The sequence below is a fragment of the Umbelopsis ramanniana genome, assembly GCF_025399195.1.
Source record: "Umbelopsis ramanniana AG unplaced genomic scaffold K450scaffold_26, whole genome shotgun sequence".
Taxonomy (NCBI): Eukaryota; Fungi; Mucoromycota; class Umbelopsidomycetes; order Umbelopsidales; family Umbelopsidaceae; genus Umbelopsis; species Umbelopsis ramanniana.
This window is the reverse complement of record NW_026252112.1, coordinates 71,197-90,782: the sequence shown is the minus strand read 5'-3', so window position 1 is coordinate 90,782 and position 19,586 is coordinate 71,197. Positions and strand designations below refer to the sequence as shown.

General features: G+C 44.1%; 7 protein-coding genes and 1 non-coding gene across 8 annotated transcripts; 3 read left to right on the top strand and 5 right to left on the bottom strand.

Annotated features, from left to right (window-relative positions):
* Nucleotides 1-76: 76 nt before the first annotated feature.
* K450DRAFT_t49 lies at nucleotides 77-149 on the bottom strand. Its single transcript has one exon. It is a non-coding gene; the product is annotated as a tRNA-Lys (tRNA).
* Nucleotides 150-626: 477 nt separating this feature from the next.
* Nucleotides 627-1,493, bottom strand: K450DRAFT_240293 (uncharacterized protein). Its single transcript, XM_051588903.1, has one exon. The coding sequence runs from the start codon at nucleotides 1,126-1,128 to the stop codon at nucleotides 781-783; it is 348 nt and encodes a 115-aa protein (XP_051444781.1). The 5' UTR covers nucleotides 1,129-1,493; the 3' UTR covers nucleotides 627-780.
* Nucleotides 1,215-2,473, bottom strand: K450DRAFT_240292 (uncharacterized protein). Its single transcript, XM_051588902.1, has one exon. It carries the CDS (start codon nucleotides 2,391-2,393, stop codon nucleotides 1,302-1,304), a length of 1,092 nt encoding a protein of 363 aa, XP_051444780.1. The 5' UTR covers nucleotides 2,394-2,473; the 3' UTR covers nucleotides 1,215-1,301.
* A 2,999-nt stretch (nucleotides 2,474-5,472) lies between these two features.
* Nucleotides 5,473-9,411, top strand: K450DRAFT_174610 (uncharacterized protein; the record flags this gene model as incomplete). The annotated part of the gene is made up of 11 exons (XM_051584202.1): nucleotides 5,473-5,703; nucleotides 5,771-6,035; nucleotides 6,102-6,320; nucleotides 6,380-6,492; nucleotides 6,553-6,642; nucleotides 6,712-6,877; nucleotides 6,942-7,330; nucleotides 7,399-7,649; nucleotides 7,707-7,809; nucleotides 7,874-7,984; nucleotides 8,050-9,411. The coding sequence occupies 11 exons, from the start codon at nucleotides 5,473-5,475 to the stop codon at nucleotides 9,409-9,411; spliced, it is 3,300 nt and encodes a 1,099-aa protein (XP_051444779.1).
* A 119-nt stretch (nucleotides 9,412-9,530) lies between these two features.
* K450DRAFT_240274 (uncharacterized protein) lies at nucleotides 9,531-12,072 on the bottom strand. The gene is made up of 7 exons (XM_051588901.1): nucleotides 11,705-12,072; nucleotides 11,403-11,639; nucleotides 11,133-11,344; nucleotides 10,884-11,067; nucleotides 10,761-10,820; nucleotides 10,268-10,673; nucleotides 9,531-9,998 (listed from the first exon to the last, which is right to left on the bottom strand). The coding sequence occupies exons 1-7, from the start codon at nucleotides 11,859-11,861 to the stop codon at nucleotides 9,650-9,652; spliced, it is 1,605 nt and encodes a 534-aa protein (XP_051444778.1). The 5' UTR covers nucleotides 11,862-12,072; the 3' UTR covers nucleotides 9,531-9,649.
* An 803-nt stretch (nucleotides 12,073-12,875) lies between these two features.
* K450DRAFT_240262 (uncharacterized protein) lies at nucleotides 12,876-14,641 on the top strand. Its single transcript, XM_051588900.1, has 4 exons — nucleotides 12,876-12,966; nucleotides 13,027-13,140; nucleotides 13,203-13,602; nucleotides 13,671-14,641. The coding sequence occupies exons 1-4, from the start codon at nucleotides 12,915-12,917 to the stop codon at nucleotides 14,512-14,514; spliced, it is 1,410 nt and encodes a 469-aa protein (XP_051444777.1). The 5' UTR covers nucleotides 12,876-12,914; the 3' UTR covers nucleotides 14,515-14,641.
* Nucleotides 14,638-16,010, top strand: K450DRAFT_240257 (uncharacterized protein). Its single transcript, XM_051588899.1, has 6 exons — nucleotides 14,638-14,686; nucleotides 14,743-14,809; nucleotides 14,876-15,151; nucleotides 15,215-15,480; nucleotides 15,561-15,623; nucleotides 15,691-16,010. The coding sequence occupies exons 1-6, from the start codon at nucleotides 14,643-14,645 to the stop codon at nucleotides 15,893-15,895; spliced, it is 921 nt and encodes a 306-aa protein (XP_051444776.1). The 5' UTR covers nucleotides 14,638-14,642; the 3' UTR covers nucleotides 15,896-16,010.
* On the bottom strand, nucleotides 15,753-17,053 carry K450DRAFT_240252 (uncharacterized protein). The gene is made up of 5 exons (XM_051588898.1): nucleotides 16,885-17,053; nucleotides 16,759-16,813; nucleotides 16,495-16,694; nucleotides 16,180-16,422; nucleotides 15,753-16,112 (listed from the first exon to the last, which is right to left on the bottom strand). The coding sequence occupies exons 1-5, from the start codon at nucleotides 17,008-17,010 to the stop codon at nucleotides 16,080-16,082; spliced, it is 657 nt and encodes a 218-aa protein (XP_051444775.1). The 5' UTR covers nucleotides 17,011-17,053; the 3' UTR covers nucleotides 15,753-16,079.
* Nucleotides 17,054-19,586: the final 2,533 nt, after the last annotated feature.

Below are 19,586 nucleotides of genomic sequence, written 5' to 3'. Positions count from 1 at the left end.
CCAATGGAAGCGATGGAAATAAAAAATATTAGCCAATGGAAATTGAATATAATATTTTTATTGACCAATAAAAAATCTCTCTGTCAGGGGGTCGAACCCTGGACATTTCGGTTAAAAGCCGAACGCTCTACCAACTGAGCTAACAGAGATTTTCTTAACAGTTTGAAAGTCAGATTATTTACATTCAACAAAATATTAATGATTGCAGAATCATTGACTGTTATCAGGCATTAGCAGTCAGAGACTTGCCAACCAACTGCATTCGACAAGCGTTATGATAATTGTGAAGCAATTTTTATAAATTATTATTGCCGCTCTCATGAAAAAAATTGATCCATCAGAGTTTAGGTCACAATGGAGAGCGAATAACAAATACATGCAGCAGTAGTACCAGTTGCGAGCCAAACGGGAAAGTTAGAAAATTATTTGGGAACATTATTGGGAACAATATTCGGTAGATAATGCTAGTTTAAAATCGATTCTTCAGTCTAAATTATTTATTACGACAATTATCTTAGCTGCATTAGTAGTTATGCAGCATTCATCAAGAGAGAATTTTCTGGTTTGTTATTTGAACTTGCATAATTATAGTTTATTTAATAAAACATTGTAATAAAAGGACAGGTGTAATAAAAAGGCAGATGATCCTAGTGTTAGGCTGAAATAATGGAACTCATAATGTACAGTACAATTTTATCGCTTGCTGGTAAAAGTCATCAGTTGTGTCAACGGCAGCAGAAAAGTTCATTATCCGCGTGTCGTTAAACAGATCTTCACTTGTTAGGTAGTAGTGTTTTCAAGACCTTTAAATCCCTCGCGAAGACTGATTTCTTCTTCGATTGGTTGATCGTCGTCCAAATTTATTCTACCTATCAAGTTGCCATTGTTGAAGAAACCATTGTGTCTGAGGTTGGGTATGGCTCCTATGTTAAAGCCAACCTTGCTTAGATTGGGTCTAGAAGAGTTCTGATTATCAGTCATAGCAGCAAACAAAAAGACCACTCTGCCAATCCTGGCTGCAGCATCGGGATGCAGATTTTTGATTAACACTACAGCGCAAATAGCCATCATCAGTGCTACAGTCAGAGGGGTGACGAATGTGGGCAAGTCATACAACGTCGTGGGCATGTATTCGTAAACACTGATAAATACAGTTTGGTCACCGTGTGTCAACTCGAAGAACAAAGTGTCGTTTCTTATTGCTGCGGGAGTCGTATCGAGTATCCTGACATCCCTTCCAACATAATATAAGCTTTCAGAGTGCTGGAGTGTGGTTAAGAAGTTGGACCAATTTGCTTGCGTCACCCAGTCTGCATCTGGAAAAATACTTCATTGTTGAACGATGGGAGTGTTGGGACAATTCGGCTCTGGTTGTTAAGCGCTACCGCCTCGTCGGCTTCTAGCGTTATAAAAGTTATTGTTCTTATGCCTGCATTGTCCATAAAAATTTGTATCGTGCTGTCATTGCAGTGAAAAACGTCTCTTTGCTGTTGCGCGGCATCGGCAAATGCTATATAATTGTTGGTCTGATTACCTGAGCCAGAAAGCACTGAGCTGCATGGTTGTAGTCGGTATGGCTGTCTCCCAGCGCCGTTCACTACAGTAGTGACAGACACTACCAGTCTATGAAAGAAACCATTACGCAGAGACAAGGTGTACCCCCGTTCCTCCAAAGTTGTGGTGGTAAAGTTGCCAAAGGAGGCATACGTTGCTGCTGTGGTCACCTCTAACACTGAATTGGAATTAACTAGTACAAAATCAGCGGGGATAACACTCAAGCTCGTGCCACTTGTGCCAGAGTAGCTAGCAAGCGGACTACTATCAGGGTGGTCCGGATCACTGCCGTAGGGCAATGTTCCTATACCGGCTGTGAGTGAAAATAGTAAGGTGAGATTGTTGTCCTTGATTAGACCAAACGTGTCTGTTATGGGTGTGGTCTCGACCTGCTTAACTCGGAAATTCTTCGGTTGATTATCACAACCTGAGAATATTCTATTCATGTTATCATAGAACGACTGCTCTTCACCTATGGTGTCGTATGAGTGCTGTTTAGCGAAGCTCAATTGATCCAAAGTGCAGCTTAGGTTGACCAAGCTTTGCTGCGACCACGATTCGCTTGAATTAAGGGTCGCCTGCAATGCCGGGCTCACGAAGGTAGATCCTGCAATGGTTATGAACGCTACAAGTGAGACTGTTATCCACCTGAGGCTGTGTAGTCCGTTAAGGCGGTAAAATTCAATCACTTTTTCCTCGTATTCCGACTCCAGAAACACGAAAAATGTCTTGTTGCTACTCCAAGCTGTGACAAAGGTCCACAGTATTGTGACCACGCGTTCCAACACGTAGCCGAATAAATTTGTTATGAATGTCAGCACAAAAAGGTTGACTAACATTGTGCCGTTTTGAGATTGATGATGCTGGGAATTTGGTTCTTATGATGATACGCTTGTGTAGCAACAAAGTACCGGGTTTTACCAAACTCGATTATTAAGTTCATAACTTGGGGCGAAGCTGGCACCGCATCTTAGATTTTTATTTTTTTTCGTTTAACCTGAGGATCTTGGAATTTTGTGTTTCGATTTATCAAGTCTTAATTTCTTTTAAAGCAACGCATGTTTCTACACGCTTTCCAAAGATTTTATTTATTAATCGACAGCAGCATATTCGAACAATTTTGCATGAAAGATGCGGTAATATAGTGCTTTGGCCCATGAAATTGTAGATGAGGCATACAATTCAGTCTACGCTATGGCTCGTATCATGGTTGACATTTTTCTTGATCTGCTGTGGATGGTAAAAGTAGCGTGTTATGGCAGTATATGAAGCGAGTAAAGGAGTAGTAGCTAAAAAAAAAAAAATTCGTGAAAAACTGACCTTTTTAGACAGGGTTCCTTATGCAGGGTTCCTTATGAAATAGATATATGTGTCAAGTTTTCAAGGCAGTGAATGTTCTGGAGTATAGCAAGCCTGTCAGGATGGCTTTTTTTTTAATACTCAAAATTCGCTTTATTTATGACATTGGTAAATACTTCACTGAAATGTAAGGAACAGATGCTAATGAGATGTATTATTCAGCAATATGGGTAAGTGATATGGACGTTCTGAGACGTCCAGGCCTGGCATGCATGTAGTTTCCTAGTTAGCCATATCGCTAAAATGTTAGGGAGAGGACGATGCCGATCTAGATGTTTTGCGTAGGTGCGTTGGTGACTTGATACATTCTTTGGTCTGCCTTCACATTGTCTAAAGATGCTCCATATTTTTTTCAGTACGTACCTGGTGTAGAATAAACAGTATCTTGTAAATATTGTCGACCGTAGATCAAACGCGTATTTTAAACTAGGTATGCAGCCCGCTAAATGAAAAAAGACAGAAGCCTGTAAAGCAACGCAGAAAAAAACGTACTATATCATTGGGCCGATTTAACATTGAAGAATATATGGACGCAAGTCGTGTCCCAGCAGGTAATCCGTATCCGCTGACATACCGTGTCCTCACTGCTGTGTTGATGGACAATCATGCCGGACCACACTCTAATGGTGTATGTTCTCAGTAAAAGTCCTTCATGCCATGTGGCGGCATTGCATGAATATAACGCACAGTCCGAGTTCACCCTCAATACGCGTACGTCATACAATCAATCTGCCACTGTACCTTGGAACTTGCTTGGTGCATCAATTCAGTGATGTGCGTGGGATGACACTGAGCTTTTTGAGTTTCATTGGTAAAACAGGTGGCGTTGGTCACCAAGGCACGGACTATGAAACATGTGTTAAAGTCTATTGCTCGGACGAGGCAAGCCATTGGCAAGGCACAAGAGGGAATAACGGAAAAAATGGATAGAATTCAAACGGATCAAAGGCTCATCATTTTAGCGCTAGAAAGACGAGATACGGCGTGACTGAAGGTGCCTGGTAAGCAGGGTTCGGTGAAAAAAGAGAGGGGGGGAAACGATGGTGAGCGAGGACCCCATTAGCTATGGGAATGACGAAATGACCAAGGCACTTTGTGTTGAAAAACTTGGCATGCCTACTCAAAGATGCCGTTGCGTTACCGTTCGGTAGCATATACGTGCAAGCAAGATAGTGTTGGTAAGTTGACATACAGCACTTTTTATATTTTTTTTTTCGTCTGAGAATTGGGCAATTTTTTTATGTGGACTTGCTCAAAATCTTCATGTAAAACTTGCCGTTCAGATACATCACCTCGCTTTTGTGCCTCTTAAATACCATAATCGCGTTTCTCCTTCATATTATCCGTGACCATAAAGCGTCTGATCAAGGGCTACATAAATTTGTTAACAGCAGCTATGGCCAGGATTTGGCTGTGATCTCCACTGGTAACAGTGCACTACATTATCTCGAATAGCTTGAGTTAGCTATGAAGGGCGGTGGCGTCTTTCAGGGGGAAAGACGTACATAGATGGCAATCAGGTAGGGTTGAGGGAGATCACTTTCAGAACCGATGGTAGCAAAGGGAGGCATATTCATTCTCAGCTGGGACGATTCGAATTTTCGCATGAGTTGAGTGGAGGAGCTCTTGGTAACCAGCCGATAAATGAATAGCACATCAGCTGGTTGGATTAAGGTTCTGATGTGTCGGCTGAGTAACACATTGTCCCGAGTTCGATAGGGAACATAACCCTCTGCATTTGAATTCACACGTATTGTAAAACAGCGTATTATTGCTTTATTCGGAAGGCGTTGTGATGTGCTACCAGCGATCAGAGGAGGCAGATAATCCTATGTGAAACTGACATCATGGGCGGCAGCTGCCGTGACCAAAATGTGAGTCAAGGTAAGAGGAGAGGTCACTCCACATGGGAGGTCCTCGGATGAACCAACCAGGTATGACCTTTGCATGACCCAAAGAAGCCATCAACGGCATGGACCAAGACCTGGCGACAGGGTTGTATAGTTTCCGACGTTATTTGACAGTGGCCTTGGGATATATCAATGAGGGGTGTTGTTGTAGCCGCGGGACTGCGTTGATATTAGCCGTCCTATCAGCTGCGCATTCCTGACAATGCTACTTCACAACACCGTTTGTATCTTGTGCCCAATGGGAGCAGATGTTGCCCTTTCATAATGTGCTTTTCCCATAGTATACCATGGACTTTTTTGCAGGTTTTTACAAGGGTTTCGAGGGAAAACTAGGCAGTGACCATGTGTTTCCCCAGATCGATGTTTGCGTGTGACATGCTTGGACACCACATCCGGAAATAGATCACACGTGACGTGGTAAAGAGTTAAAGCTGACGGCGAAGCCAAGTTGGTTACGTGGATTTGAATGGTTCTGCATTTCCAATCACTCGTGCGAATAAATCCTACAAGAACGTAAGAATCAAACCTACGTCTAGACGTAACGTACCCTTGCTATATGTCCGATCCTGCCTGGGTGAATGGGTTATTAATGTTGGCCACCTGCAGTTTATACCGATTGAGAAGTTACGCCCATCGATTCTATATTACCATGCCCAATACAGCTCCTCCTTCCAACACTACAGAAGGCGACTGGAAACTTGCATCTAATGGACAGCACTACACTTTTACCAAACCTTTGCAAAAATCCGATAACGATGATAGAGATTATCGGTTAATTCGCATAGCCAGCAACGACCTGCAAGTGCTTTTAATTCGCGACAAGGACACAGACAAGGCTAGTGCTGCTCTCGATGTGCACGTTGGTCATTTGAGCGATCCGGTGAGTACATAGAGCTAGTGCTATGGAGAGGAGTGTGGTAGGCTAACAATTGGTGCGACAAATTAAGCATGATCTACAAGGACTGGCTCATTTCTGTGAACATTTGTTGTTTATGGGAACGGAAAAATATCCAAAGGAGAATGACTACAACCAATACTTGTCAGAGCATTCGGGTCATTCAAATGCCTTTACCGGCATGGAAAACACAAATTATTACTTTGAGGTTGGCCAGGAATGGCTGGAGGGAGCTCTTGATCGCTTTGCCCAGTTTTTTATCAGTCCATTGTTTTCTGACAGTTGTACTGAGCGAGAGCTCAAAGCTGTTGATTCCGGTAAGTGGAGGTTTAGGAGAATTTGTCTTGGAACGAAACCGGGTTAACTTTTTTGGCCTATGCCAGAGCATAAGAAAAATTTGCAGTCGGATAGCTGGCGAATTTTCCAGCTAGAAAAATCTCTGAGCAATCCCAATCACCCATACTGCCATTTTGGAACGGGTAACCTGGAAACTCTATTAGAGAACCCGAAAAGGTTGGGTTTGGACATACGAGATGAGCTATTAAAGTTTCACGACAAGTATTATTCTGCGAATATCATGAAGCTTTGTATTCTAGGACGAGGTGAGTTGACGACGGCAAGTTCATGTTCAGAAAAGAGGTACTAAATGAAGGCGGTGTAGAATCATTGGATCAAATGACCACATGGGCTGTTGAAAAGTTTACCAATGTTAGAAACAAAAGCATCGCTCCACCTGCGTTTGAGGGACATGCCTTGACGTCGAATGAGTTGATGGTAAGCAGGCGGGGGCAGGCGAGATAGGCAAAGCCGTATGTACTTATTATCCCCTTTCAGAAAACCATCTTTGTCAAGCCTGTCAAGGATGTTCGTTCATTGGATATGACCTTTCCATTCCCTGATCAGCATCCATTGTTTCGAGTGCAGGTATGCAGTGTTTTTTAGCCATGGTGTGCCACCTCTATTCTTGACCTCCTGCTAACCCCTCTGTCTCAGCCTGGAAGATACCTCTCACATCTGATAGGTCACGAAGGCCCTGGGTCTATCCTATCCTTTTTGAAGAAGAAGGGATGGGCAAACTACCTCCAAGTGGGTACAACCCATGGTGGTATTGGATTCGAATTTTTCAGAATCAGTGTGGATTTGACGGAAGAAGGTCTCGGTAAGTGGGAGTGATAAGTTGGGGTAACATCCGAGACACCGACATTCATCACTGTTACACACAGCAAATTACGAATCGGTTTTGGTCACCATCTTCCAGTACATCCACATGCTCAAGAAACATGGTGTTGAAAAGAACATATTTGACGAAGTGCAATCACTTGCATCGTTGGCTTTCCGCTTCAAGGAAAAGTACCCGCCTTCACAATACACATCTCGGTTGGCTGGGTTGATGCAACATGAATATCCTCCTCAATTTGTTCTCAGTGGACCTAGCTTAATTCATGACTATGATCCTGATCTTATTATGGAGAACTTGGGATACTTGGAAGACAACAATTTCCGCGTCACCCTCACTAGCCAAAAGTTCCCCAACGATGTCAAGCCCACCCAGAAGGAACGTTGGTATAGCACAGAATATGAAGTGTTAGATATTCAGCAAGATTTGAAAAAGGTAAGACAGGCACTATGGATGTATGTATGTATGCGTATGAGGGTGAGACTAACGTCAAGTCGTCATAGAAAATTGGCTCTTGCGGACTGAACGACGCCTTCCATTTGCCTGAAAAGAACGAGTTTATTCCTACCGACTTTGAGACCAACAAGATTCCCATTGACACTCCACAAAAGATGCCCAGTCTCATTGTTAATTCTTCCAGCTTGCGTCTGTGGCATAAAAAGGACGACACCTTCTGGCTTCCCAAAGCGAATGTTTGGATTTTGTTCCGCAACCCACTGGCTTACGCTACACCCAGTAACTGTGTGAAGACGAGGTGAGTAGAGCTGGCAATTTGGCGGAAGATTCCCAGGTTTAATTTGTTTTTCCCCAGACTGTATACAGATTTGCTCAAGGACTCCTTGAATGAATACTCTTACGACGCTGAGGTGGCGGGACTGCATTACAACATTGAAAACCAACTTGAAGGAATGCTGGTAAGTACCCGGCCAAGCTTATTTTTATGGATTAGCCGTCACTAAAGTCTCCATGTTTCGGCAGCTTGGTATTGGAGGTTACAACGACAAATTGCCCGTGTTGTTGGAGCGTGTAGTTGCCAAAATGAAAGATTTCCAGGTGGATAATGAGCGCTTCAACCTTGTCAAGGACCAGGTAGGTCAAACGAGTTACCCATGATCACCACGGCCAACCCATTTACCCCTCCATGTATTACCCAGCTCTCCCGCTCGTACAAAAACTTTAGCTTGGAGCCTCCTTACCAACATGCTCTCTACTACTTGTCATATGCAACCCAGGACAAAATGTGGACACATGACGAAAAGCTGGGTGAATTAGATGCCATCACTGCAAAGGATATTCAAGATTTTTATCCCAACCTGATTTCGCATCTCCATTTGGAAGCACTTGCTCATGGCAATGTTACAGAACAAGACGCAAGACATATGCTGACGATTGTGCAAGGTATTCTACAGCCCAAGACACTCCTTGCCAGCCAATTGACCAGCCATCGCAGTGTACTCTTGCCAGCCGGTAGCAAATATGTGTACCAGCGCCAGGTGTCTGACCCAGAAAACGTCAACTCTGCCCTCGAATACTACGCACAGGTCGGAAATGTGACTGAAATTCCTAGACGTGCTCGTCTCAGCTTGTTGGCTCAGATCGCTCAGGAGCCATGCTTCGATCAGCTGCGAACCAAGGAGCAACTTGGTTATCTTGTGTTTAGTGGACTTCGTAAGCAAACTGGCAACATGGGACTTCGGTTTATCATTCAGAGCGAGCAAAATACGGTGTATCTGGAAAACCGCGTTGAAGAATTCTTGATCAAGCTTCGACAGCTGATTGAGGACATGTCAGAAGATGAGTACAAGTCTCAAGTGAAGTCGCTGATTTCCAAGAAGCTAGAGAAGGACAAGAACCTAGGCCAAGAAGGAGGCAAATACTGGGCCCATATTCATTCTGGTTATTACGAATTCGATCAAGTGGATACCGACGTGAAGGAGCTTCAAACCATCGGCAAGAGCTCTCTGTTGGAGTTTGTTGACAAGTATATTATGCCGTCGTCGCCTGATTCGCGAAAAATTTCCGTCCATCTGCAATCTCAAAAGGTGCTGCCCAAGAAGGAGAGCCACAAGGTCAACATCGAGTCCCTTCATACATGCTTGACCTCCCAAGGCGTGACTCGTTTGAGCATGGATGATCTCCGAACTGCCATGGAACAAGGGGAAGAAGTGGGTGGCTCGGCCGAAGCCATCTTGCGAAAGCTCTTGATTGATGAAAGCAAGGCAGAAGAGAGCGAGATTGAAGCTTTGATGGCCAAGGTGATGGGAGCTTTGAACATCAATGGTGCTGTGAACGGCACTCTGGTCAGTGTGGATAGCAAGAAGACGGCCAGAAGGTTGTCCCTTGTGGATGGTCAACCCCCTGCTCAACAAGAAGCTGTCAAACACACAAGAGACCATACCAAACTACCCAGTGGAAATGTCCGCATTCAGGATCTTGTTGAGTTCAAGAGCAAGATGGAATTGAGTGCTGCAGCTATTCCACTTACGAAATTTGAGGACTTGTACAAACAAACTTGATTTGGATAGAGAAGAGCGCGCGCGGAAAGCTTGTGACCCCTTTTTTTTTTTTTTTCTTCCTCTAAAAAAAATATTTTTTCCCAATGCTTGTGTTCCGTAAAAGAGTTTTATTGATGGGGTTTGCCAATAAATGCCAGAATTGTGAATGAAGGAGAATTTCTATTGATATATCATGTACGTGAATTTGCTGTTTGGAATAAGAATAAATATGGAGGAAAATGGTAGTGGCCAGCCCAATTTACGGAGAGTACACCAGTGGGACATATTCCGGCTCATACATGGAAGCTTTAACCACCTCTTGCAAAATTTCACCTTCCTTCAACTTTGAGCTGGCAACACCTTCTTCAAAGGCAACTTCACAAACTCGGGTTCCCACAGCAAGAGCAACTTGTCGTAATTGAGCTACGCCAGGGAAGAGAGTGCCTTCCTTGAGTTGGGAAGGAGAGGCCAAGTTGGCAATGGTTTTGGCGGTCTCAAGGAACATGCTGGGGGTGACCTTGGTTGCGCGCGACACGGTGATACCCAAACCAAGACCAGGGAAGGAATAAGAGTTGTTGCATTGGTTGGTTCTGCAAACTTGGCCGTTTGGCAGAGTGACGTCTTTGAAAGGAGAACCTGAAGCAAAAATAGCCTTTCCGTTTGTCCATTTGAAAGCTAGATTGGGGTGATTAGTAGAAACCTTGGCGCACATCAAAAGAGACCTCTCTACTCACCATTTTCTGCAGAACATTCGGCATGTGTATCAGGGTTGCTGAGTGGGAACACAACAGGCTTCTCAGTATGCTGGGCCATGGTACGGACAGCCTTTTCGGTAAAAGCACCACTGACACCGGTCAAGCCAAGCAAAACCGTGGGCTTCACTCGTTCGACGACTTCTTCAAGACTGATACGGTCAGGAAGATCCATCTTTGCATAGTTTCTTTGGCGTTCATCCAACTTGACAGGACGGTCAGGTCCTTGGGCTATACGACCTGGGTCATTAGATGAAATAGCAGCATTTCCTAGCAAACCGTGCTGATCCAACATCCAGATTTTGGAATAAGCTTCTTCACGGGTGCGAACACGGCCTTGAGCAACCATGCAGTCAATGATACCTTCGCACACACCAACACCAGCTGAGCCCGCTCCAACGCATACAATGCGTTCTTCAGCCAGCTGTTCTTGCTGCAAACCACGAGCCTTGAGAGCGGCGAGAATACCGGCCAAGGTAATAGCCGAGGTGGACTGAATATCATCGTTGAAACAAGTGACTTCATCGCGGTCTAAAATAAATAAATAGGAGATCAACGAATTTAGCAACGCTTCCGGAGGTCGGGATGACGGATGGGCATTTTTCCACGGAAGCTTACATTTATTTAGCAAATTATATGCATGAGGGTACTTGAAATCTTCAAATTGGATCAACGCATCTAAAAAAATTTGTTAGTATGGACGGTGTTCCAAGATGTATCCAGGTTTTTTCAACAACATACTTGGCCATCTTGCTTTTACAGCCTGTACCCATTCGTCGACAAAGGAATAGTAATCTTCATTATCGAGACGAGGGTGACCCATACCAAGATACAATGGATCATGCAATAACTGCTCATTGTTGGTACCGACATCCAGAACCACGGGAAGAATAGCTTTAGGGCGAATGCCTCCTGCAGCAACATACTAAAAAAAAGAAATGGTTAAGTCAGGTTAAATTTTCTTAGACACCCAACCAGAGTTAATTTTACCAAACTCAGCTTGCCAATAGGGATTTGCATTCCATTGGCTCCCAGGTCACCCAGTCCTAAAACTCTTGATCCATCGGTGACGACAATCACATCCACTTCTTCTTGAGGCCAGTTATACACCATGGCAGACATGGCTCCTCGGTCTTGCGTAGAAAAGTACATTCCTCGAGATCTTCGGTAAATAGAGTGGAACCGCTGACAAGCCAGTCCGACTAGAAAGCCCAATCAGAAACCTTGCTTACCGAGTTCTCCCACCACTCCCACACTTACCGGTAGGTGTATAAATAATTCCGGCTAATTCTTCGAGGTTGTCGATCAAAAGTCGATAGAAAAGAGTCTCGTTACGGTCCTGTAGAGCTGTTACAAACACAAATTTAGACAGCGGTGTTTCGCACGCATCAAGGTTGGCCTTGACACGGGCCAGCTGCTTGTCCATTTCCTGGCACCGGGGGGGCACGAGGCCACGGAGAGATAAGCGCTCTCGCTCGGCGATACTGAACGCTGTGCCTGTGATAGAAAGTTGCTTGAGTATTTCGCAAACATAGAGTTAAGAGCCGGTATTCCGTCTGTACCTTTGGAAAGAAGAGGATCGTGAATCACATTGACACCTCGGGAGTTTGTCAATTGCACGGTCTTGTCTTTGACCAGATCAGGAAAGACACCAATGGAAGAATAGGAACGCCTGAAAGCGTGAGAACGCAAGGCTGCAATCACACGACTTTGTAACATTAGAGATGGATCGCAGGCAACTGGGAGTAGCGGGCAAAGAGTGTGGGAGCTGAAAGTTCGGAAAGAAATAGGGCGAGGGAATAGTGGTAAATGGCTCGGTCACGTGGTCTTAATGGCTCGGTTACTGAATGGAGTTTGGATGGCAACCTGATCCATTCCATTACGGGTGACATGATATCAGGCCGTTCAGCCTTCATTCACTTTACAGCTTCCATCCAGACTATGGATCAGCAACCACCCAGGCTACTTATTTGCAACCATCAACACCATTCACGAATAGAACTGTGTGTCCATAAATAATCATAACCGACATGCTATGTGAGAGCCAGCTCTCCATCATTGTATTTGTGCAAAAGATCAATATAACACATCCAATTCTTTTTTTTTTTTTCTATAGTGGGTCCTCAAAATAGGTATGCTACTTAATGTGTGACTCTATGAGTGCTGGTATTGATTGCGGCTTGGACGTTGGCTACTAATCTTGACCGCTCAGTAAAATTTTGCTCCACAGCTTGCAGGGTTTCGCTATTTCTGGTGGCTAAATTCTTTGCTGCCGGTGGTTGATCTGCTTTTCCTTCTTCAGGTGCGTTATTGGAAAGGCTGAGCAGACCGGAGGCACGCGCGTTGGCTTCCAGCTGTTGTAATACAGTCACGATTTGTTGATAATCAGCTAGTGTCCCATGGAAGTTATTAGATATTTACATGTGTGAAGAGAAAGCAAGATAGGACGCTCACCTTTTGCCTCGGGGCCACTGTAGGCTGTACTAAATGTGTTTTCGCTGTGGGCATTGGTGAGAATGAGTGCAATGAGGTTTCAAAGAGGTCTAAACAACCAAGGCCGCAACACGTACATTTTCCCAAAAAAGTCATTGCCTAATCTTTCCAACTCGGACAGTTGAGATAACAGGCTCATCAGAGCTATTCGGTATTCTTCTGTTGCTTTAGCGGGCATGGTGAGGGAGATAGCCAAGAGCGTTCACCAGGCAAATTGCCTGTCACAATTTTTTTGTCTCCCGTCCACCTCACTTTGTTGCCCATTTACCTTTTGCCAACATGTGGAGGGGTCGCATTAGTTCTATTGCTCGACAAGCTCAAAAAAATATAGGTAGAGTTTCTGGATTAACCTGGCTGTTTTGTCTCTCCATCTGACCTGTTTTGGCGAAAGCGCTGCGAGCATTCCCCACAACACCATGCCAGTCAATACTATTACAGGCACCCCTAGTCCAGCGACACGCTCGATTTCAGAGCACAAGTGCAGAACCCAAACAAGTCGATAGAGGTATGCGAAAACGTGAACTTGGAAACAGTGATAGGCTGTATATTCACTTTGGCTACAAACAGACCTAGATCCTTCCGACCATAGATACATTGGCAAAGCTCAGAGTCTATTTATGACGCACCCATACAGCCCTGGTTCAGTGTTTATGTTGCCTCATGGAACACGAATTGTTCACAAGTTGCAAGAATTCTTAAGGTCTGAATATAACAAATTCGGCTACGAGGAAGTCATGACCCCATTGCTTTACAAAAAGGCTCTCTGGGAGACGAGTGGTCATTGGCAAAACTATATGGACGATATGTACATGGTGCATGGCGGTCAAAAGGGGAATGAAATTGATGAAGAAGGTCTGTTTGGTCTCAAGCCTATGAATTGTCCTGGTCATTGCTTGATCTTTGACAGCACCCCCAAATCCTATCGTGACTTGCCTATTCGGCTCGCCGACTTTAGCCCTTTGCATCGGTAAGGGTCGTCTGCAGTGCTTATCGTTAGCGTAGCTATTCCATACTCAATTCTCCTACCTTTTCCAGTAACGAAGCGTCAGGCGCATTATCAGGATTGACTCGAGTTCGAAGATTCCATCAAGATGACGCCCATATCTTTTGCACCAAAGATCAAATTCTTCCAGAAATCTCATCCTGCTTAAAATTTGTTGAACAAGTGTATACAGCGTTCCAGTTCCCACAGTATGACTTTACATTGTCCACACGACCGAAAGAAGGGTATATTGGATCCCTGGAGGAATGGGAAAGCGCAGAAAGTGCCTTGCAAAGCGCTTTGGATGCCACGGGAAAAACATGGACCATAAAAGAAGGCGATGGTGCATTTTATGGACCCAAAATTGATATCATGATTCGAGATTCCGCAGGCAGATCCCATCAGACAGCCACTATCCAACTAGACTTTCAATTACCACATCGCTTCAACCTTCGCTACTCTGATGAAAACGACAACATACAAACACCTGTTATTGTACATAGAGCCATCCTGGGTTCCATTGAACGCATGATGGCCATTCTGATAGAACACACAGGTGGCAAATGGCCCTTCTGGCTGAGTCCTCGACAAGGCATTGTTATTCCAGTAGCCACGCAATTTATGGACTATGCTCAGGAAGCAGCTAAAATCCTAGGTGGCAAAGAGTCTAACATGCCCCACTATTATGTGGATGCAGACACTTCTCCACGTGACAGACTGAACAAAATGATACGACGAGCTCAACTTGATCAATACAACTATATCTTTGTTGTAGGACAAAAGGAATTGGATGAACAGACCGTTAATGTTCGCACTCGTAAAGGACAAGTGTTAGGAACAATGTCTTTAGATAAAGTCAGAGCCATGTTTGCCGAAGACTCTGACAAAAAACAATAAAGTGCTGAGTCATGGACTTCAGGCTTTCCCCGCTCTAACATTGCCCGTTTCCACGTGTGATTTCATAGCTTTTTATAAACTGGGGAAATCTGTCATGTCCAAAAAATTTATTTCTTCTTTTCTATCCAATGTCTCTTAAAGGTGTTACTATTTTCATCACTGGTGCTTCCAGGTAGGCCATTGACATTACCACCTCATCCCTCGATAGAAGCTAACCCCTTGGTAAAGAGGAATTGGACTAGCAATTGCCCGTCGATGCGCTCAGGATGGTGCGAACGTGGCCATTGCCGCCAAGGTAGGGTATTGTCAGACTTACGCTACAGAAGAGGGTGGTCCAACTCTGAACCTGCTTGTTTTGTAGACTGCACAGCCAGACCCTAGATTGCCTGGTACTATCTACACAGCAGCCCAAGAAATCGAAGAGCAAGGTGGCAAGGCTTTGCCTATCATCTGTGACATTCGCTCCGAGGAGCAGGTCATTGATGCCATCCAAAAGACCGTTGAAAAGTTTGGAGGAATTGATATTCTAGTGAACAATGCTTCAGCTATCTCGTTGACCGATACGCCGTCCACCACCGTCAAAAAGTATGATTTGATGCACGCTGTGAATGGAAGAGGCAGCTGGATGGTAGCCAAGGTAGGAGGGAACGAATCGTGATGGACATTACGCGTGAAGCTGATTATCTGCCTTCATCTCTAGCACGCCATTCCTCATTTGTCAAAGTCCAAGCGCAATCCTCACGTCCTCATGATTTCACCTCCCTTGTCAGCTATTCGCGAAGACTGGTTCCGCGACCATGTTGCCTATTCTATCAGCAAATTCAACATGAGCATGGTTGCTTTGGGTTTGGCTGGCGAACTTCGCCCACAGGGTATTGCCGTCAATACTTTATGGCCCGCTTCTGTGGTTGAAACCGCGGCTGTGAAAAACCTCTTGGGTGGCGACGCAGTGGCCAGTATTGGCAGGTACAGTGATACAACGAACACTTTTGTAAAAGCTTGAATTCAGCTGACATAATACCCACACGCTCTTTCCCATGGTTTAGAAAGCCTGAAATGATGGCTGAAGCTGCTCGTCGTATTTTCGCAAAGAAGTCTACTGCTTTTAGGTAAACTGAGTCATCGTTAATATGCCAAATTTATAATAATCCGTACTAAAACGTCTTGTCTCCGCAGCGGCCACAACCTCATTGATGACTTGTTCTTGAGAAGCGAGGGCGTCACTGACATGGATCAATATTCTGTCATGCCTGGCAATACAGACTTGGGAGCCGATTTCTTTGTCAACCCTGAACACTTTGATGCCATCGAACAGCAGAGACTGGCTGCCAAAGAACGCGGAGAGCAAGGCAATGAGGGCAAGTTTACCTCCAAGCTCTAAATAGTCATTGCCATTCCAAGCATTAAATGGGACGAGTGGATGTGTTTATAAAAAAAAAATGACAAGTTTAAAAACTGGGGCAACCAATAATAAATGTTGCCCTATATGCAAACATGTTGTGGTCAAAGGAGCGTTCACGTTACAAAGTGAGCGCCCCAGTTTTGTACAGAAAGCCGTTTTATTCCTATGCATTGGCGTATCTTTCCTTTCCATGTTCCTGTAAGGGCACACTATATTAGCCTAAAGGTCGCGTCATACATCATGCAAACTCGCTTTTCACTTACGCTAATGACGCAAATATGGTCAAGGTCTCTAAAGTATTCATTATAATCGAGAGCGTAACCAACGACAAAGGCATCAGGAATGGCGAAGCCAACATAGTCGGGAATATAACCGTTGGATCGGTCGGTCTTCTTGATGAGAAGACTGGTGACCTTGATGGAAGCAGGTTCATATTGTCTGAGCTTTTCCAACAACTTGACCATGGTGGCACCGGTATCGATGATATCCTCGACGATCAAGAGGTTCTAAGAAAGAGGAAAATAGATTGCTCAGCGGGTCTGCTGACTTTTTCAACGCTGCCGCGCTTTTTAACCTACCTTGCCCTTAAACTCTTTGCACTCGTCCTCAGTCAATGAGACCTTAACATCACCAGTGGACTGATCGTTATGGTAAGACTTGACCCGGATGAACTCTAAGCTAAGAGGAACAGAGTTACCAGACTTCTTGGTGAGCTTCTTGATAACATTAACCAGATCAGCAAAGTATTGATGTCCGCCCTTAAGGATACAGCAAACAACTGATCATGTGTATGGTTAGCAGGCAGGAGCAGGTGTTTACCAATTTTTTTCGTCTACACTCACCAAGAGGACCGTTGCTTTCATCGACGATCAAGCGGGCAAGCTTGTTAACGCGATCCTATGATAGAAAAGGAGGAATACTTATCAACCACTGTTAAGGTTTATCAAAGCGAACGGAACACAAGTTACCATGATAACGCCATGGGGAATCAGAATACTGGAGACATCCTTTTCGTAATGGGTAGGGATCACGAAATGGTCGAGGTGATAGTTGAACTTTTCGGGGGTGACATCAATCCATTTAGAAGGGTCCATGTTGGCAAAGAGTATTCAAATCAATAAGAGATAAAAAATTTACCGCTAGTTTCTTGCATGGGCTTCTGAACACTTTTTTTTTTTCGGCTCAGCCAGTAAGAGAGCAGTCACTGCAATGATTTTGGCAGAGACTTTCTCTCATCAGTCTCGCCTTTGAAGCTCAACAAGCAACGACAGGATACTTTAATCCACTGGAAGGTAAGCCCAAAGCAATCGTAGATGAAATAAGCAAGGCAATCATAGGTCAAGCAGTACATAAAAAGTTTATCTTGAGATAAGCTGGTATATCTTCATTCTTTGGCAATGAATACACCATGACCAAACAAAATTATGGTCTTACAAAATTTTAAATGCTGTTTTGTTTCATGTGTATCGAGACGAATTCTGGTGAAGAAGACATAAAATAAAAGGAAAATGTCAAGGAAAATTTCACTGATGTCAATAGTGAGGGTTCGAACTGCAAGCTACCTATGCGGATACCCAGTAGCAGACATAGTCAAAGATTACTTGCAAAAAGAGTTGGAATCACATAGCTCAACACCGTTCAATATACATTATTTCTTGGTTGTTTTGCTTGTCAGTGCAAGTTCCTGCAAAAAGTTGCCAGCCGCGTTTCTCAACTACACGAAACCTCCCTGAGCAACAACCTCGTATTGACTAGGAAGTTTCATGATAGCACAAGAGCCCCCAGATTCAAAGCATTTGAAACATGACAACTATGTTAAACACTTCTTCGCTTGCCACTGTATTAAAGCCATAATGCTTTCATTTTGAATCCCAGAATTGCAACCATATTCTGGAGAGTTTGAATATATTCAATGTTTCTAATCGTATGAGACCAGCGCTTCCAGCAAGTAATGTAAACTTTGCGGACATAATTAAAGCTTCCCAGGCTCATGTTTGGTCTGCCCTCTGGTAACCGAACTAGCAATAAAGCCTGCTCTACATCTTCTTTTTCGGTATATCGTTAAAGTTGAATTCTTCATACCCAGGTTCTCGCTAAAACGAATTTCGTAAAGGTCGTAAAGGTCATAAAGGCCGTAATTCATACTGGCTTTTTAGCATTTATTCTAGACAAACCACTGTGTTGGATTTAAAGCGCATTATCTAAAGCCTTCATAATTTTTTCCATTTTCTTACTCGGCGCTCACTCATTTTCTTCCTTGTTACAAATTGTTTAACGGCTATGTTTGCTCTGGCCAAGCTTCTTGCCTCCAACAAACTGAAGAAAAGCAGAATGCAGGAAAGGATTAACATAAACGCGGTTTTATTATAGCGTATCTGACGTGGACACAATCCATTCCGCCCTATGGCAATCGGCATGGAGGTGTAGGAAGTTATACATATTTGTATCCCCGGTACTCAATAAACTTCGCAAAATGGCCAATGTTTCAACTATGGCCACTTTGCACTCATCGACCTTTTCAAAACCAGTTTCGTATATAATAATTTTGCGCATGTCAAATGTTAAACTGCTGAAAACGAAATCACACACAAGAGAAATGGTCATTAGCCAAAACACATCGATTTTGATTGACCAGCGAAGCAATTCTGATTGGCTGCTATTTCCAACACCGCCCTTGGCAAACATTGAATCTCCGATGCAGGTACAAATCACCTTGAATGTCGTACCAGCTCGAAACCGCAGCGTCCTTCTTCCAGCCCTTTTCAATTTCCACGGTATGACCAGAGACAACACTCCACCACCTCAGCAAGGTGTTCACATAGAATTCGAAAATGCTGCACTTATTGTCAAAGAGGCAACCGGGGCAGCCTTACAGGCATATAAAGAGTCGGGGTTGGGCTACAACAATCGAATTTATTATTGCCAAGTCGATGATGAGGAGAACCTGGTGCTAAAGGTAATGTATGCCAAGCCCTTTTCACTGAAATGGTTCCAAACATAATTAGAATGTGCGTGTTCTCAAGGTTCAAGGGCGCTTTTGGACCAAAATCAAAACGGACACAGAGGTGGCTGGAATTCGGCTGGCTAAACAGTACACAACCACACCCGTGCCTGATGTCTTGGACTGGAATAATTCGTCCGACAAGTATGGACACGAATATCTTTTGATGAGCAAGCTACCTGGTGTAAGCTTGGACCATGAGTGGGGCTCCCTGGATAGCAAACAAAAACAGGACCTCCTTGAACAGCTGGCTGTGCATATTGGCGAATTGAAGCAAAACATTTGCCTTGGATCCCAAATTGGAAATTTCGCTTTTGGTGCTAACGATACACTAAAGCTTGGAAAAACCGTTGAAGCGTGCATAGGGCCTTGGGATGCATATCAAGAAATGATGATCCATCAACTAGAAAACAAAATAGACACCTTGCATCGCCAAGATAAATACGGGTTTTTACTCCGAGTGTTTGGGGATCAAGTATCAAACCTCTTGCGCAGCATGAAATCCGGTGAACAACCACTTCCCCCTGCACCGCAAAGAGTGTTCACTCACGGTGATCTCAATGAACGAAATATTATGGTGACAAGAGTTCAAGAGAATGAAATTACCAAATTGAAAATAGTTGGTCTACTTGATTTTGAGTGGAGTGGCATGTTTCCTTGTACAGAAGA

Coding starts and splice junctions, on each gene's coding strand:
- K450DRAFT_240292 (XM_051588902.1), bottom strand. CDS start 2,393: ATGTTAGTCAACCTTTTTGTGCTGACATTCATAACAAATTTATTCGGC.
- K450DRAFT_240257 (XM_051588899.1), top strand. CDS start 14,643: ATGTCTCTTAAAGGTGTTACTATTTTCATCACTGGTGCTTCCAG. Junction 14,687..14,742: donor TTCATCACTGGTGCTTCCAG/GTAGGCCATTGA, acceptor CCCTTGGTAAAG/AGGAATTGGACTAGCAATTG. Junction 15,152..15,214: donor GCAGCTGGATGGTAGCCAAG/GTAGGAGGGAAC, acceptor CTTCATCTCTAG/CACGCCATTCCTCATTTGTC.
- K450DRAFT_240262 (XM_051588900.1), top strand. CDS start 12,915: ATGTGGAGGGGTCGCATTAGTTCTATTGCTCGACAAGCTCAAAAAAAT. Junction 12,967..13,026: donor ACAAGCTCAAAAAAATATAG/GTAGAGTTTCTG, acceptor TTTTGGCGAAAG/CGCTGCGAGCATTCCCCACA. Junction 13,141..13,202: donor ACCCAAACAAGTCGATAGAG/GTATGCGAAAAC, acceptor GGCTACAAACAG/ACCTAGATCCTTCCGACCAT.
- K450DRAFT_240274 (XM_051588901.1), bottom strand. CDS start 11,861: ATGTTACAAAGTCGTGTGATTGCAGCCTTGCGTTCTCACGCTTTCAGG. Junction 11,068..11,132: donor CTATTGGCAAGCTGAGTTTG/GTAAAATTAACT, acceptor TCTTTTTTTTAG/TATGTTGCTGCAGGAGGCAT. Junction 10,674..10,760: donor ATATAATTTGCTAAATAAAT/GTAAGCTTCCGT, acceptor TATTTATTTTAG/ACCGCGATGAAGTCACTTGT.
- K450DRAFT_240293 (XM_051588903.1), bottom strand. CDS start 1,128: ATGCCCACGACGTTGTATGACTTGCCCACATTCGTCACCCCTCTGACT.
- K450DRAFT_240252 (XM_051588898.1), bottom strand. CDS start 17,010: ATGGACCCTTCTAAATGGATTGATGTCACCCCCGAAAAGTTCAACTAT. Junction 16,695..16,758: donor TGAAAGCAACGGTCCTCTTG/GTGAGTGTAGAC, acceptor ACACATGATCAG/TTGTTTGCTGTATCCTTAAG. Junction 16,113..16,179: donor ACCATATTTGCGTCATTAGC/GTAAGTGAAAAG, acceptor GTGCCCTTACAG/GAACATGGAAAGGAAAGATA.